A 17,764-nucleotide genomic window follows, 5' to 3' on the forward strand; every position below is an offset into this window, starting at 1 on the left:
TTTCAGCTGTATTCACATTGTGGTTTGAAATGAAAGGAATTGTTAGGAAAAAAGAAAACAAGATGTGAAGATATATATATTCATAATAAAATAAATCCTGCTGTAGTAGGATAAATCTAACTGTGGACAATGAATTTAAGCCAGGGGTCCTCAAACTTTTTAAACAGGGGGCCAGTTCACTGTACCTCAGACCGTTGGAGGGCCGGACTATAGTTTAAAAAAAACAACTATGAACGAATTCCTATGCGCACTGAGGGCCCGGGACGAGTCGGCTGCTAAGCAGGACAGGCAGCGGCACCCGGCGGGCTGGATAAATGTCCTCGGTGGGCCGCATGTGGCCCGCGGGCCGTAGTTTGAGGACGCCTGATTTAAGCTCTAATTAAAGCCACAATCTCATGATATTTGCACTGTTCCTGTTTTAAAGAGAATAGGTCCCTTACTTTTGGAAAAATCGTTGCCCTGAAAGTCAAATACTATATACTAGACATTATAGAAACCATATACTTTGGTAATAATTATCATCACCTGAGTGCTTATTAAAATCACAACTTTCTAGGCTCTATGCCTATAGAATATGTTTCTACAGTAATGGAGGGGAATATAAATGTTATTTTCCAAATGGTATTCTAGTTCAACAGGAAATGTCCTGGACAAACCACACAGTTATTATCAATAGGTCAGGGTATATCTTTCCCAAAAATTAGATTTGGAGATTTTGCTGAATTGTTACTACTTCCTTAATATTCATAAACAGGGAACTGCTTGGACCCTCAACACTTCAAGGATGTCTTCTGTGTATCCTTAGTCGCCTCTCTTTCCCATTTCCAAAGTTTTAGTCCTCTAGTCTCTTCTCCTCTTACACTCAATAAACGTCTTCCTGTTTCACAAGGAAAACAGAAGCCAGCAGATATAATTCCCACAAATTCCTCTTCCACATCAACAAACTGAACACTATCAAAACTCAGCCTTCTATCTTCCCCCCTTTGTTTGTAGAATGGCCTTCATCCCCTAACTGGGCTATTTACCTAAATACCATCTTTCCCATGTCCTTAGGATACCTGTTTCACTCACTAGTCTGGCTGCCTCCTACCTCTTCAACCTCTGCCTTTATGTCTCATTTCTTTCATATAAACATACATCCTACCAAGAGGCTTTTTAATCTCAAATCTGCCACTAGTCTAGTGTTTGTCAAATTTCACTTTCTACCCTTTAGAGTGTTCTGAAAACTCTTTTTGGAAATAAAGTAGTGTGGAACTTAGGATATCAGAATGCAATGCATATATTGTAAGTTCGAGCTGTCTCCATTGCAGCAAATACTGCGGACAACTGAGTTGAGTGGCAGCTGGTGGAGATGATGTAATGACTATACATTGGCTGGGAGCCAGCCAGCCATTCACTTTTCTCTTCACCGGTTTCTCATTTGATTTTCTGGATTTGATCATAATTATATCAGGAGAGCTAATGTTTTACAGTTTAATTTATGCCAACATGACGAACAGTTAATCATGAAGTGAAGTTTAGAAGAATTTTATCCACTGTTGGCAAAGGCAGTAAGATTTCCCATCAAGTTTTGAGTATAAGTTAATAACTTTCAATGTGCTTCTGGATTAGGCATAACTGTTAGGCATTTTTGACTTTGCAATAATTGTACACTTTAATAAAACTTCCACAAATTACCATTAAAATAACTCATTAAATTATTAGAAGAAATAATGCTGATATGAAAAACAGAGGCATGTTCTGGCTGCTAGAGCCATAATAATTACAACATTGAGAAAAAAATGTTTCTTCTAACCAATACATTTATAAATTTGAGCCATTTCCAAAACAATAAAATGCAAACCTTTTAAATAAAGATTAATTATAGCTTTTCAAATGCTCAAAGTCACTGACATGTATTTGCAATAATTGTCTTGCAAGTGAAAGCTTAAAATCTTACCCACTAAAAAGCACCTTGTATATACAGCAAGTCAAGCTTGTTGGTAAGGTGCTCAAATATTTTCAAAGAAAGAAACCCGGCCCCCATAAATTTATCAACACTATTTCATTAGGTTAATGAGAAAGTATTACTATCATATTTAGTTGCATATGTATATCAAAAGACAAAATTACTCACATAGTTGCTGAAAAAAATTATTGTCTGCAGACATGGGTATAGTGAATATGATTCTTGATGATAGATCAGCTGAGAAATGTGAAACTATGCTTTTAAGTAATAACACATTCTCTTAACAAATTTTAATTCTGCAGAAGATACAAAAGAGAATTAGGCAGAAATGAACATACACATCTACTTAATGAGAGCACTAATATTTATAGTATCCTATCTAATAAAGAGGGAATATGCAAATTGACCATAACCCCATGACAAAGATGGCAGCACCCACAGCCAATAAGGAGGGAATATACAAATTGGGGGTCACTTCGCGACAAAGATGGTGGTGGTTGGGCTGGGACACTTGCGTTGTCGCCATGGCGATGATGCAGGTGTTCCGCCCCAGCCCTCCCACAGAGGGCCTGTGGGCAGCGCGCGGGCACAGAGGCGTGCAGCAGCTGGAGCGGGGTGCGACACCTGGCTTTGTCACCAAGGCAATGAAGGCAGGCGTCCCGCCCCACCCTGGCCACTCTGGGCTGGTGGGCAGTGCGCGGAGGCACAGAGTGGCCGGTGGGCGGGGCGGGACGTGCTGGCCTCCGGTGGGCAATGTGCTCTGGGCCGGTGGGCAGCACGTGCAGGTGTGGAGTGGCCGGTGGGCGGGGCGGGACTCCTGGCTTTGTCGGAGCGGCCGGTGGGCAGCGTATGCAGGCGTCCCGCCCTGCCCAGGCCACTCCAGGCCTGTGGGCAGCGCGTGCGGAGAGCCTTTGGGCAGGGGAGGCAGGCTGGGGGAGGGCGGCCTGTACTCCCAACATGGCAGCAGTGGCAGCCGTGAGCGTGCCAAGCGGAGCCTGCGGGCCGAGCTGAAGTAGCACCTGCACGCCATCAGCACCGAGGAGTGGCTGCGCAAGTCCCACCTCCTGGCCCAGAAGGTGTGCAATCGCAGGGACAGCCACGGTGGCAGGCCACATTGACATCCTCCTGGCCGCACCACCGGGGTTTGTGGATCTGCACAGCCACAGGCCTCTGGTGCACGCATCCTCTCCTGCCCCCCTGGTGTGCGAACGTCCCCCAGCGCGCTGTCACCCACAAGCACCTGCAATAGTCCCAGACCATGGTGCGTGCAATTCCCTCCCCCCTCCCGCCCCTCCACCGCACTTCCATCAACCCCAGCATGCCTACATCCCCCACAGGATGTGCACATGTCCCCTCCAGCATGCTCACATCCTTTGGAGAGTGTCTAGGTGTTCTGGGTGCTGAGGGTGGGTGCCCGTGAGATGACAGTGAGAGGGCGGAGTGGTGATGCCCTGTTCCTGTGGAGGCCAGTTCAGCGACGAGATCACCTCTGGGGGATAATGCAGGTGCTGAGGCAGGAGCAGGTGCGGACAGACACACCTGGTGGACGCAGGCAGCCCTCACTGAGGTGCCTTCGGTCAGCGTTCAAAATCAGGAACCCAGAGGAGGTGAGGAGTTCTGTCCTCTCAGTAAAACGGTGGGATAGTCGGGGCGACTGCAGAGGAGGAATGTGCACTTTGGGTGGTGGCACCCATGAGCGAAGGCTGCCCTGACTGAGCCTCACTCGCTTGGAGCCTAGCGCACTCCTGCTAGGCAGTGGGTGATAGGACATGCTTTTCCGAGTTAATGAGAGAAAACATTGATTCTCCCGCTGCCTGCGAAGGTGGAAAGTGGAGTGGGGAGACATGCGGGGAGTGAGTGAGGTTCCCTGTCCGGGGGTTCCAAATCCACTGTTGGTTCCTTTCACCACTGACTAGAGATATACAGGGTGTCCCCCCAAAATGTATACACACTTTGAATACCTACTAATTCCAATGGGTTTAAGCATGAAAAGAAAGAAACAACAATGGAGCTGTCATCTGTTAAAAGTGCGGGCACAAACCAGCAGTCATAGACATTCCCTGAGGGGTCCCAGATTGGAAAGGGTGCAGGCTGGACTGAGGGGCCCCTCCCGCCCCCCATGCACGAATTTCGTGCACCAGGCCTCTAGTTTACTCATAAATTACTAACCCTTTAATTTATGCCAAAGGTATGTGACAAGATAACTTTTATAAGGCATTTATTGTGTTGCTTAAATTTAACCTAACACATCACAGGTTTCAGTAACTGATAGAATTGAAAAAATACATTATTTGAAAAACATAAACTGGTAAATTATAATGGAATTGTAAGTGATTTAGAAGTAAGACCAGGAAATATAGAGTAATTTAAAACATTACTAGAAACTACCACCTACATTACTCTTTGGAATCACTTTTCATACATTGTAAAGATTTGGTGTCCTAAGAATTCTACAGAATTTCTTGAACTTGAAAACAAAAGTAGTGATAGTTGTTTAATTTCATTAAGAGAAACGTTGACTTTTTGATATGCTTTGTTCAGAAATTGGAGCTGAGGCTGAGATAGGTGGTCCCCACCCAGATGGACTCTACTACACAGGTGTGTCTCTGGAACTGTCTTCAACAACAGGAGAAGGGATTTGTGTGACTTGTACATCTGAGGCCTGGGCTTATCTACTCTCTTCCTCTTCTTAGGAAATACAACATAGCCTGCCTAGGACCCACCTTTGATTACACAAATGGGAACAGATCCCTAAGGGGTGTGATCTCTTGGACCTGCTGTACCAACATATATCACTGACTCAGGACTTAATTTAAGTGAGAAATAAGTGTGTTCTTTATAGTACTACTAAAGGCCCAGTGCATGAAATTCGTGCACAGAGGGTGGATTCCCTCAGCCCAGCCTGCACTTTCTCCAATTGGGGACCCCTTGGGGGATGTCCGACTGCTGGTTTAGGCCCGATCCCCGGCAGTCGGACATCCCTCTCACAATCTGGGACTGCTGGCTCCTAACTGCTCACCTGCATGCCTGCCCAATCGCCCCTAACTGCCTCTGCCTGATCACCCCTAACTGCCCTCCCCTGCCAGCCTGATCTCGCCCCCAACTGCCCTCCTCTGCTGGCCAATTTGTTCTTATTGGTTGGTTTCTATTCCAGTCAGCGTCAAAAGCTCTTCCTCCTAGGCGGCTATTGGCTCCCCACAGCACCCAGATTTGGTTCTGATTGGTCAGTTTCTATGCCAGTCAGCATCAAAAGCTCCACCTCCTAGGCAGCCATTGGCTCCCCACAGCACCCAGACTTGGTTCTGATTGGTCAGTGTCTATGCCAGTCAGCATCAGAAGCTCCACCTCCTAGGCAGCCATTGGTTCTTCACAGCACCCACATTTGGTTCTGATTGGTCAGTTCCTATGCCAGTCAGCGTCTCTGGGCCTATCATTGGGCCTGATCAGAAAGGCGGGGCTGATCAGCAGCCCCCTTGGAGGCCTGAAGAGAAATGGAGGCTGGGCTGCTGGCCAGATTGGGAGAGAAAGAGAGAGGCAAGTGCTGATCAAAAGCTGCCTCAGAGGCAATGGATCAGTCCCTGCTTCTCTCTTCAGGCCTCTCTCTGGCCCTGAATCACAACCCCCTCGGCAGTCGCAGCAGAAGCAATCAACACTGGGTTGCCACAGCAACCCAGGGCTGACTGCAGAACTGACTTCCGGTTGGTCGAGCCTCAGTCGTTATTGGTCATTACCACCCAGAGTTTTTATATATTAGGATATCCTTGGATCTTTGTTAAAGTAGCTTAGCCTTTTCATTATCTAATACATGAATACTATATCATACTGAAGTTATTGATTGTTATGAGTAAATATTAAGCTTTATGAACTAAAGAATGGGAGTCACATTTTTTTCTGTTTAAAAGAAATCTCATTTAGCTAACATTTTTGAGATAATATTTCAGCAAGAAAATTGGCATATGTTTTTTTCAGTTTTAATTAACTGAATTTGGATTTTTAGGGGAAAAGTAACAATATATTTCAAGATGTTGACTATACTCGATAGTTACAAAATACATTTTAAGTAATCTCCATGGTACTATATGTCCTCAACATTTTGCAAGACAGGAAGAGAGGAAGGGAGAGAGAGAGAGAGAGACAGAAACATCAGTGATGAGAGAGAATCATTGATCAGCTGCCTGCCCTGACCAGGAATCAAACCATGATCTCCAGGTTCATAGGTTGACACTCAACTGCTGAGCCACGCCCCCTGGGCAGAAGAGAACATTCTTAATGAAGACACTTTGAATTGAATAAAAGTAAATATATTAATGTTGTTGCAATTCTGTTTTAAACTTCTAACATTTCCAAAAAAGATATTTTGAATACCAAGGAAAATCATTTATACAAAAGATCCATTTGTTTTTCAAAATCCTAAATCCACATATGAATTAAAGTTGATGCCCAAAGAAGAAAACCAATTACTAATGTTTTGTTATTAAAATACATTGAAGAGTGATAATAAACGTATCACCATTTTAGATTAAGATTTAAAAAGAATTTGCTAAAATTTGCAATTTCAGTTGCTAAGTAAAGTATATTGTTATTAATAGCATCCACAGCAATTTATTTGTGTGAACCAGTTTTTTAACCAACGTAACTAAAACACAGTGGGAAGAAAGAGACATCAGCACCAAGCACCTGGGCTGTGCATGTAGCATTGTCCTCCTGTCTCCAGCCTGGAATAAATTTAGACAAATGTGCCTGCAATCATGAATAAAATCATATTTAATAGTAACTCTATCATATTTAATAGTACATGTTATTTTATAAATAAAACTTTTGTTTTTAATCTATTTATACATTATCTATGTGTATACTGGGTGGTGATAAAAAGGGTATGTTCTGTGAGTTGACCTTTAAAAAAAAAAGTGTTTTAATGTTTCCCTCCCTTTTCTCCATAGCCAGCATCTGGAGTGGGTTGTTTATAAATGTGTTTCTACCTGCGCTCAATCCTCTGCAACCCGGCTCTCTGACCTCATTATTATTCTGGGGCAGGCTTTCTAACTCAAGTCTCACATCCATTAGATTCTTTTCTGTGTTTATCTTTGTCCATTCTGTTGCCATTGACCTTGTTGCCTGATTATTTTATTTCATTTTTATGCCACCTAAAAAAAACAACACTATGCAATTATAAAAATAAACATGTTTAAGGGAAAAAATAAACTCACTGATAACCCCACCAGAGAGAAACACTATTAACACTTTATGTTTGTTTTCCAGTTATATATATGCATGTATATTTAAAGTTATGTGTACATCCACATCAAATATTTAAATAATAAAATTGAAATCATTAAGACAGCATTTTACAATCTTATTTAGCTATATAGAAACCACTTTTCATGTTATTCAAAATTCCTCTGCCATATTTCTTTTTGTCAATTTTATTTTTAATCAGTTCATGTGCCGCGCCAGCATAGCCAAGCGTTCGGCGAGCCTGAGGGAGGGCCGGCGAAGGATGAAGAAAAGACAAAGAGAATAAGCTGGGTCTAGGAGGTGGATCTTCTGTGTGTGACTGAGACCACAGAACAGATCCAGACTGCAAGCTGATGCTTTATTTTATAGTCAGAGGTAAACAAGGTAATTTACAATGTTCTTGTAAGTTTCACTTGTTTTGGCAGCACTTGCTGCACCTCCCACAGCCCATTAGCTACCCAGGAAAGATCTAGGGAGCAGTCACAAGATCAAGCTTAATTATGCTAAGAGGGCTGTGCCCTCTAAGCAGGGACTTGTTTGCAGCTTTGTCAGCAGGTCAGTCCGAGGCTTAACCCTATAACCGCTCCCTCCAAGTTTACATTCAGTATTATTTTGTATTAGTTTCATAGACTTATTCTTCAAGGCTATGTAGCATGCTGCTTTATGGATACATACATCATAGGTTATTTTTCCATTTCCCTATTGTTGGACATTTACTTAAATAGTTTTCAATTTTTAGAAATAATTGAATGCCATTAAAATCCTTGTAGAAAATCTTTACCCACTTCCATAATCACTTGCTTAGGATGAATTCCTAGATATGAGATTGCTGGCTCAGAGCCATATCTATGCTGCATACACATTCAGAATCCCTCCAGGAATGTGGTACCCAGTCACACTTCCACCAGCACTCGTGACATGAGAGGATCTAATTGACCAGCTCCTTAGTAACCAGCAATGCCATTTAAAATCTCTTAGCCAATTTCATTGATAAAAAATCTTATTTTATTTACAAGTTTGTGCTCTTTTTTTCCCTCTGTGAGCTGACTTCATATTCATTGCTTCTTTTTTTAGGATGTGTACCTGTTTTTTAATACTTTGTAAAAACTTTTTTTATAAAGTTATTCAAAGTTTATATCTCTAAAATAGTTATTTTTTTCTAGTTTGTATCTTAAGCAAATTTGTTTTTAATTATAAAGTTAACAAATATTCTTAAAAAGTAAAAAATAGAGAGAAACCAAGATGGCAGCATAGGTAAACACCTAAACTGCTGCCTCGCACAACAATATCAAAACTACAACTAAAAGACAAAACGGACACCATCCAGAACCACAGGAAAGCTGCCTGAATGGAAATTCTACAACTAGAAGAATAGAGGAAAGCACATGGAGACTCAGAGGAGCTGCAAAAGGCTGAGGTACGGAGACTCGCATGTGGAGAGGACGGGCGGCTGAGAGCGCGGCTGGCTTTCTAAAGCGGGAGGGAGAAGGAAGCTCCCAACTACACTGAACTCCAGTCCTGGGTGAGACGCTGGGAAACCAGACTCATTCGGGGGAAAACTGGACTGGCAGAAAAAGAGAAAGATCTCTGAGACTTGGGAGCTGCGGGAGGCAGAGGTCCGGAGGCGCATGTGCACAGAGAGGACTGACTGCTGAATGCACGGGAGGCTAAGTGCGCGGCTGGATTTCTAAAGTGGGAGGGAGACTGAAGCTCCCGACTGCGCTGAACTCCAGTTCCAGGCAAGTTTCTGGGAACCCCGACTCATTCGGGGAGAAACTGGACTGTCTGGCAGCGGACGGAACTCGAGGGCGGCTTTCTCTCAGAGGTGCTTGCAGCAATTACCGAGGGACACTGAGATCCAGGAGCCTCATAGGGCAGGGCTGACGGGAAGTCAAGGCTGTCTGCTCCGCCCTGAAACTCCACCCCATCCAAGCTGAGCACAGAGGCTTTTGCAATTTTGCTAGTCTTGTCTCATAAGAGTGTCTCCAGCACAGAAGTTCTCCCAGCATAGACACAGCTGATCCTCACAGCCAATTGGCCTGGAGGTCAATTCCTCCCAGTGATACCAACAACAATCAAGGCTTAACTACAACAAGGCTGAGCACACAGTCCACAAAGGGGTGCACAAAGAGTGTCCACTTCAGGTAACTGGGGAGGCTGAGACACTGTGCCCTAGAGGACACCTAGCACACAAAGCTACTCTACCAACTCAGGGAAGCAACCAAAATGTGAAGACAAAGAAACAGATCACAAATGAAAGAAATGGAGGAAAATTTATGACTAGATATAGAGTTCAAAACCACGGTTATAAGGTTTTTCAAGAATTTCCTAGAAAAGGCAGATAAATTTAGTGAGACCCTCAAGGATATGAAAAAGGACCAACTAGAAATTAAACATACACTGACTGAAATAAAAAACATTATACACAGACCTAACAGCAGACTAGAGGACCACAAGAATCAAGTCAAAGAGTTGAAATACAAAGAAGCAAAAAGCACTCAGCCGGAAAAGCAAAAAGAAAAAAGAATCCAAAAATTTGAAGACAGTGTAAGGAGCCTCTGGGACAACCTCAAGCATAACAACATCAGAATTATGGGGGTGCCAGAAGAAGAGAGAGAGCAAGATACTGAAAACCTATTTGAAAAAATAATGACCAAAAACTTCCCCCACCTGGTGAAAGAAATAGACTTACAAGTCCAGGAAGCACACAGAACCGCAAACAAAAGGAATCCAAAGAGGACCACACCAAGACACATCATAATTAAAATGCCAAGAGCAAAAGACAAAGAGAGAATATTAAAAGCAGCAAGAGAAAAACAGTTAGTTACCTACAAGGGAGCACCCATATGATTGTCAGCTGATTTCTCAACAGAAACTATGCAGGCCAGACGGGAGTGGCAAGAAATATTCAAAGTGATGAATAGCAAGAACCTACAACCAAGATTACTCTACCCAGCAAAGCTATCATTCAGAATTGAAGGTCAGATAAAGAGCTTCACAGATAAGAAAAAGTTAAAAGAGTTCATCACCACCAAACCAGTATTATATGAAATGCTGAAAGGTATTCTTTAAGAAGAGGAAGAAGAAGAAAAAGGTAAAGATAAAAATTATGAACAACAAATACATGTCTATCAACAAGTGAATCTAAAAATCAAGTGAATAAAAATTCTGAACAGAATAAACTGGTGAATATAATAGAATCAGGGGCATAGAAAGGGAGTGGACTGACAATTCTTGGGGGGAAAGGGGTGTGGGAGGTACGGGAAGAGACTGGACAAAAAGTGTACACCTATGGATGAGGATTGGGGGTGGGGGGTAAGGGCAGAGGGAGGGGTGGGAACTGGGTGGAGAGGAGCTATGGAGGGAAAAGAGGAACAATTGTAATAATCTGAACAATAAAGATTTATTAAATTTAAAAAAAAGTAAAAAATAGTAATATACATAAAATTAAAATGTGATTTACTCTCTTTCCTCCTTCTGTCTACCCATCAGAGTGTCATCTGTTTTTTAATTTTGGACAGAACTTCTGACATACAGGTTCTACATACAGTATTGAAATAATCAAATCTATTTACCTTTCTTTTTTTTTTCAGTTTCTTCTTAGCTGGTTGTTAGAAATAATCTTGATGCAGTAAGATAAGTATATTCATTTAGATTTTCTTTAAAATCTTTTATGGTACAGTTATTAAATTTAACTTTTTAACACATTTGTAATTTATTTTCTATATCATATAAAGTTGTGGCCTATATTTTCCCCAAATAGTTAAGAATGTAGTCTAACATAATTATATTATTGACTATAATCCTATCTAATAAAAGAGTAATATGCAAATTGACCGTCACTCCAAGACACAAAATGGCCACCCCCATGTGGACACAAGATGGCCACCACAAGATGGCCTGCAGGGGAGGGCAATTGTGGGCAGTTAGGGGTGATCAGGCCAGCAGAGAAGGGCAGTTGGGGGTGACTAGGCTGGCAGATGAGGGCATTTGGGGGAGACCAGGCCAGCAAGGGAGGGCAGTTGGGGGGGGACTCAAGCCTGCAGGGGAGCACAGTTGGTGGTAAGCAGGGAGGGCAGTTAGGGGTGACTGGGCCGGCAGAGGAGGGCAGTTGGGGGGGACCAGGACTGCAGGGGAGGGCAGTTGCGGGGGGGGCAGGCCTGCAGTTAGGGGTGACTGGGCCAGCAGAGGCAGTTGGGGGAGACCAGGCCAGCAGGGGAGGGCTGTTGGGGGGGGGGGCAGGCCTGCAGGGGAGGGCAGTTAGCAGTGACCAGGGCTGCAGGGGACGGTAGTTAGGGACTATCGGGCTGGCCGGGGAGCAGTTAGGTGTCAATCAGACTGGCAGGGGAGTGGTTAGGGGGTGATCAGGCTGGCAGGCAGAAGCGGTCAGGGACAATCAGGCAGAGGCAGGCAAGCGGCTGGGAGCCAGCAGTCCTGGATTGTGAGAGGGATGTCCGACTGCCCATTTAGGCCTGATCCTGGTGGGATTGAGCCTAAACAGGCAGTCGGACATCCCTCAAGGTGTCCCAGATTGGAGAGGGTGCAGGCTGGGCTGAGGGACACACCCTCCCCCTGTGCACGAATTTTGTGCACCAGGCCTCTAGTGTTAATAATAATAACATTTTTTTTTTCAGCCCTGGAAACCTTTCTCAAAGGCTGGGTTCATGGGATGTGGATGGTGAGTTGCAGGGTCCTTGGGGACTGGGACTTTGCAATTTTGCTTGTTAGTACCGAGTTACCAAGAGGGCTTAAGGCATTGGTCGGCAAACTCATTAGTCAACAGAGCCAAATATCAACAGTACAACGATTGAAATTCCTTTTGAGAGCCAAATTTTTTAAACTTAAAACTATGTAGGTAGGTACATTGTTATTAACTTAATTAGGGTACTCCTTCAATCGCACTGTACGTGCGCGCCCGCACGTGGTATTTTGTGAAGAGCCATTCTCAAGGGGCCAAAGAGCCACATGTGGCTCGTGAGCCGTGGTTTGCTGACCACTGGCTTAAGAAGTATGAACACCCCGCCCTCCCCCCACCCCATCTGTTGGACCTCTTCTGTGACACTTCCTTTCCTGGCTGCCTTCCCATGGGGGGTGGGGGAGGGAGGTTCTGATTGCTCCTTCTCAGCCTCCTCTTCAGGCACTTGTGCCTCTGCCCACCATTTGTGGGTAAGTGATCCCCAGCTTCCTCCCTGCCATCCTGCTTCTCCCATTCCATCCACTGCCTCCCAGCAACCTTTGCTAAACCCTAGGCATCAACAATTCTCAATACGTGATGCTTTCAAACCCTCATTTCTATCACAGAGCCCTGATCTGAGTTCCTGCTGATAAGGAAAGCACCCCATTGCCATCTCATTATCATTTCAACCTGAACATGCGCAAACTGAACTCATAAAATCCCAGATTCCAAACCCTTTTCTCCCTCTCTTCTTTATCTTGGAGGACAGGCCACCATCCTCCCGTTTTCCCAAACAAGAAAATCAGAAGTCATCCCATATGCTACCACACCAGTCAGTAAATCCTGCTGCTTCTGCTCCCTACCATCTCTTGTTATTTTTTCCTCTATTCCTTTCCACCCACCATTGGCTTAACTGATTTCTAGGTTACTGCAGAATCTTCTGTTCTCCCAGCGGCCAGTCTACCTCTCTGCAGTTTATCCTTCTCACTTATCACTACAGTTACATTTCCAAAGAAAACACATTACGCTTCAAATCCTCTTACCTCCCAATCACAGCTTTCACAACAGGGACGGGGGATGGGGGGTGGGGGGGGGGATGAGGTTTCTAAATGAGATTTCTGCTTTCCTCTCCATTTCCTCCAACAACCATCCCAGGGCCTCCATCGGTGAATGACTTGATTACTGAAACAGGGGGCACTCTCTCAATATTTGAGTCCCTGGCTCACACGCCCCCCCCCCGCCCCCCCGCCCTGTGGCCACCCAGGTCGCCTCCCAAGTTCTGCCCAAAGGTTCTTCACTGGGGAAGCTGTCCCTGTGCGCTCTCCTGCACCCTCATCCAAGTCCGATAGCCCTTTGCTGCTGCTTGGGCCCCAGTGCGCCCCCTTCCTTCCCCCTCCCCCATCCAGAGGAAAACAATTCAGCACAAGAAAGGAAGGGAAAGGGAGGGAAGAAATATTTCATGAAAGGGTTTTGGATTTAATAATATGTAGTGAGTCCAACTCTTGTTGGTTTGGGAAGTCAGTGTCTTGGGCTAGGTTTCCTCGTGTGTGTACACACACGCACGAGAGAGAGAGAGAGAGAGAGAGAGAGAGAGAGAGAGAGAGAGAGAGAATGTTGCATACGCGCTGGACAGAGTAACCCTAATCACAGGTAGCGCCTGGGCCGGGCACCCAGAGTGGTACCGAGAGTGGACCCAGAGAGCTGATCATTAAATGGTGAAAGCACGGCCAGGGGATGCAGCGGGAGGCGCCACACCTCGCAGGGGACCCCGCGACCCGGGCTGGGCAGCCCCAACCCCGAGCAGGGGGTGGCGCGGGAAGGACCGCGGAGAAGCCCCTCCCCGTCGCCTCCGCGCCACGGATCCGAAGCTCCTGGGGGCCGAGCTGTCAACGCCCGGCGGCGAGCCAGCTCAGGACATCCGCCTCCACCTTTCCTAGAAGCCTCCCTGCCCCAGGGGTCCCCCTTGGTGGCGGGGCCAAGGGAGCGACATTCCCGCCTGGGGCCCGACCCCACTGTCGCCGTGGCCCGGCTCAGAGTGCACCTGACCCTGGCAGGCGGGCGGGGCGGGGCGGGGCGACGAGACTGACGTGGCCCGCGGCGTGGAGCGGCCGTGATTCATCAGCTGCCGCGCGGGGCCGGAGGCTGGCGAGCGCGGTGGCCGCCTAGGCGCGCAGGGCCAGGCAGCAGCTGCGGCGGCGTCCCCGACCGGCCTCGCGCTCCTTTCGCGGTCGGCGGCCGGGCCCCTGAGAAGGTCAAGATGGAAGAGATCCTGAAGAAGCTGCAGAAAGAAGCGTCCGGGAGCAAGTACAAAGCCATCAAAGAGAGCTGCACCTGGGCCCTGGGTAAGCGCACGGAGCGGGATGCGGGGCACCTGCCCGCCGGTCGGGCGCCCCTGCTCACCCGCCGCCGGAGGGCCGCTGGGGCTGGGGCTGGGGCTGAAATATATGTACGTGGGGGGCTTTCGCTGAGCATCTGTTTTGCATGCATTTCACGCAATTGGGAGAGTTGCCTCGGTGAATTGAGGTACGATGTGAGGATCTTGGTTCGGGTGTTGACATCCGTTCGTCTCCCTTCTGGTCTGTTTATCTTCTCCTAAACATTAACGGGGAACCGCTGTCCTCCACGCCGGGAGGGTCCCTCCTCCAGATCCCCAGCACAGTGGACCGTGGTCATCCATCTCTGAGGGATACAGGACCACAAAGGCTGGTGCGAATCCAGGGGCCTGATTCCGTAGCGCCTGTGGGAAGAGGGAAGTTGGACCATCAACCCGGATCTCAAAACATTGTCGAATGTAATCAGGAAGGAATGGCTGTTTAATTTGATTTCCTGGCAGAGGCCAGCTTGTTAAGTATCGTCTTTCATTTTTATTGCACATAAAACATAACATCCAGGTGGGATTGTGTTACCCTGCAATTCTATTGTGGTCCGCCCTTCAGACAGGTGGGATTCAGATTTGTGAGCGGTGCAGGCATTGAAATAAGTTCCATCTACTTCTCAGAACCCAACCTCGGAGAAAGCGGAAAGACATTGCAATCAAGCAAATTTGTGTTTCCCATCTGACTCAGGTTGCAGAACTCAACCTCCTAGAAATCGGAAAGACATTGTAGTCAGGCAAGGATTTGGGCAATCCAGATAGCCTGGATAGGAATACAAAGCGATCAGGAACACACTGTGGGTGACGGGGATGCTTTTAAAAAAGGAAAGGCCAAAGAGAAAGCAGGGCAGCTCTGTGGGGCCCCGGCTTTGCCCAAGTCTGCAGGTGCTTCCTCCTTTCCCACTCCATTAAAATATGAAGTGGAAATCCTTTCTCTCTCAACCAAAAAACAATCAGTGCTTGTCAAGACATTATCCTGTGGTACAGCCTAAAAAGGGAGAAGTGTCATTAGCATGTTTCCCACTAAATGTAAAATTCTTATGGCATTTCAGGCAACTCTGTTAATTCACATATGTTTGGGTGTGTGTGTACAGACATTCAAAGAAACACTTTTTTTTACAGCTGCATATTTTCACAATATTTTCTAGGATATTGTCTAGGAAGTTGATCTTGTAGTTTGAAGCAGAACTTGACCATTTGTTTACTGTTAAAGAAAAATTGACCAGATAAATAAGTGAGCAGCAAGGCTCTTAAAGCCACAGTACTGTTTTGCATTGCCATTGTCATTCAGCAGAGGGATTCAGACCTAGATTCCCAAAGGCCTCTATTGAAAGGTCACAGATGGCTGGGTAACATAATAAAGCAGGGCCCAACTGCACTCTAAACATGCCATTCCTTGTATTCATTATTACTTTGCTGTAGCTTACGCAGATTTAGATAAAAGGGAGGAGAAGAGTATTCTAGTATTTTTAATGTTTGATGTTCAGCTTCTTGTTACGTTGCCGAGATTAGGTCCTCGAAGCTACCCAGGAAGACCAGAGCTGAAGCAGGTACCTTGTCCAAGCTGAGAGCCTAGAGTCCAGCCGGACTGTGAGAATAGATGGGTTTCCTTCCTCTAGTTAGCAAGATGAGACGTGAGTGCATGACACAGTTAAATAGTAGTGCAGGGCATGCATTGTGTAGGTTGGCATGAGTAAACCAGGAAACAGATCAAAGAAGAGGGGCTTACTGTGAGGGCAAGGGTGCTGGGAGAGGGGGGATTGGTGTGACCTGGTGGGACTTTTGAAGTAGATTTGACTTGATGAATGGGTAAGCTGTGGGTTCCTTCTTTTCTTCCTTTATTTAGCAAATATTTATTTATTAAGCAGTGAGATATAAGGATGAATAGATGAATAAAAACTTCCTCCCTGTACAAGTTTGTTAGAAGGCCATGTTGGAGGGAGAATGCAGCCTTAAAAAAAGGCATAGAGATATGGTTTCCCTATTCTCTTTCCTACTCCAGTCCATGGTCAACTTTTCCATTTTTTTTTTTTTTTTTTTTTTTTACTAAAAACACTTCTCACTCCTCAACCCCATAATTTCTTTATGATTAAGGTATAAATTCCTTAGAACTCTCTTCCGAATCTAGCCCCAGCCTTCTTTCTTCAACAGAAGCTGCACTCCTTTCTTGAACACACTGTGCCCTGCACGTCTCTGCCTTTGCTCATGTTGGTCCTGCCAGGAATTCCCTTTCCAGTCTCCTAAGACCCAGCTCCCACAGGAAGAATTTATTCCCTGAACTCCTCAGGTGAATCGTTTGGTTCTCTGGCTTCAGAGCTCTGTCCACATGACTTTCCTCAAGCACCTGCTACTTTGGATTATAGTTAACTGTATGCACAGCCACCCTCTAGGGGCAGGATATTGAGAAATATGTTGGGATCAAGAAACCAAAGAAACTAATTCAAACAGAATGTATTCATTTTTAATTAAATGTCCCTTGGAAGGCTGGGGGTTGAGTTTGGTTCAGGAATTAGATAGTGTTTCAAAGACCTTGTTCTGCTCTTTTTGAGGTAGCTCACATGCTCTGCATGTGTCTCCACATCTTCAGCTATGAATGATCCTATTTAGACCATCTCATGAAAAAGGGGTATCAGCACACTTAGACCATCATGGGCGAGAGGGGTTATCCACACTTAGCCCATCTCAAGAGAAAGGGGCCATCTCCCACTTGGACCATTATAAGGGAGAGGAGTCATCTCTCACTTAGCCTGTCATGGATCATCTCAAGAGAGGGGAATATCTCCAGTCATTCCTGTTCAGTCCTTGGTTTCACTTGTTTTCTCTTGATGCCATTTCCTGTATGTATCCTTGAAGCAGTCCTTTAGCTAAGGAATGGAATGGGCTAACTGGCTTAGGCCTAGGCTACAAGGCCCAGTGAAATCCCAGAGTCTGGGAAGGATGGTTTCCTCAAAACCAGATTAGGGTGCTGCTTCAGAAGGTGGGGAATGGATGCTGGTCAACCAAAACAACAAATAGCAACAGTGTAGACGTGAGCTTCTTGAGCAAAGGGACAGGTGCTTGTGCTTTTTTGTGGCTTCTGCTCCTACAGTATGAGAGGCAGATGTTCAATAAATAAATCAACATGGTAATGACTTGTGTGAGTTTAAGTAATATTAATATTTTCCCTATTTATAAGACCTATAGATGTTCATTTTTGAATACTGAAAAATATTCAAACAGTATAAAGAAAAAAATTAAAATCACCTGTAATCTCACAACCCAGAGATAACACCACATTTTGGAGTATTTCCCTTCTGCAAAGTGTGATATATCTATCTATAGATATAAAAGCCCAGCAACTGGAATGGCAGAACAACCAGAACGACCGGAATGACCAGTGGCTATGACATGCACTGTGGCAGCCAACCGGCCTGATCTGGGCCCCGATTGGCGCCCCTCCTGGCTGGCCCAGCCTCGATTGGCCCCTAACACCCTGATCAGGGCCTGCTGGCCAACTGCCCGCGGCCCCTCCCCTCCGGCTGGCCCAGCCTGA

At 45.6% G+C, this 17,764-nt stretch overlaps 1 protein-coding gene across 2 annotated transcripts in view; it reads left to right on the plus strand.

Annotated features, from left to right (window-relative positions):
* Positions 1-13,976: 13,976 nt before the first annotated feature.
* Positions 13,977-17,764, plus strand: part of ARFGEF3 (ARFGEF family member 3) — a 149,088-nt gene continuing 145,300 nt past the window's right edge. For both annotated transcript variants that reach the window (XM_080665273.1, XM_080665274.1), the window contains exon 1: positions 13,977-14,200. In XM_080665273.1, coding sequence (XP_080521399.1) covers positions 14,116-14,200 — 85 coding nt within the window. In that variant the 5' untranslated portion in view covers positions 13,977-14,115. The remainder of the gene's footprint in view (positions 14,201-17,764) is intronic.

This window comes from Plecotus auritus (genome assembly GCF_963455305.1).
Source record: "Plecotus auritus genome assembly, chromosome: 4".
NCBI classification, from domain to species: Eukaryota; Metazoa; Chordata; class Mammalia; order Chiroptera; family Vespertilionidae; genus Plecotus; species Plecotus auritus.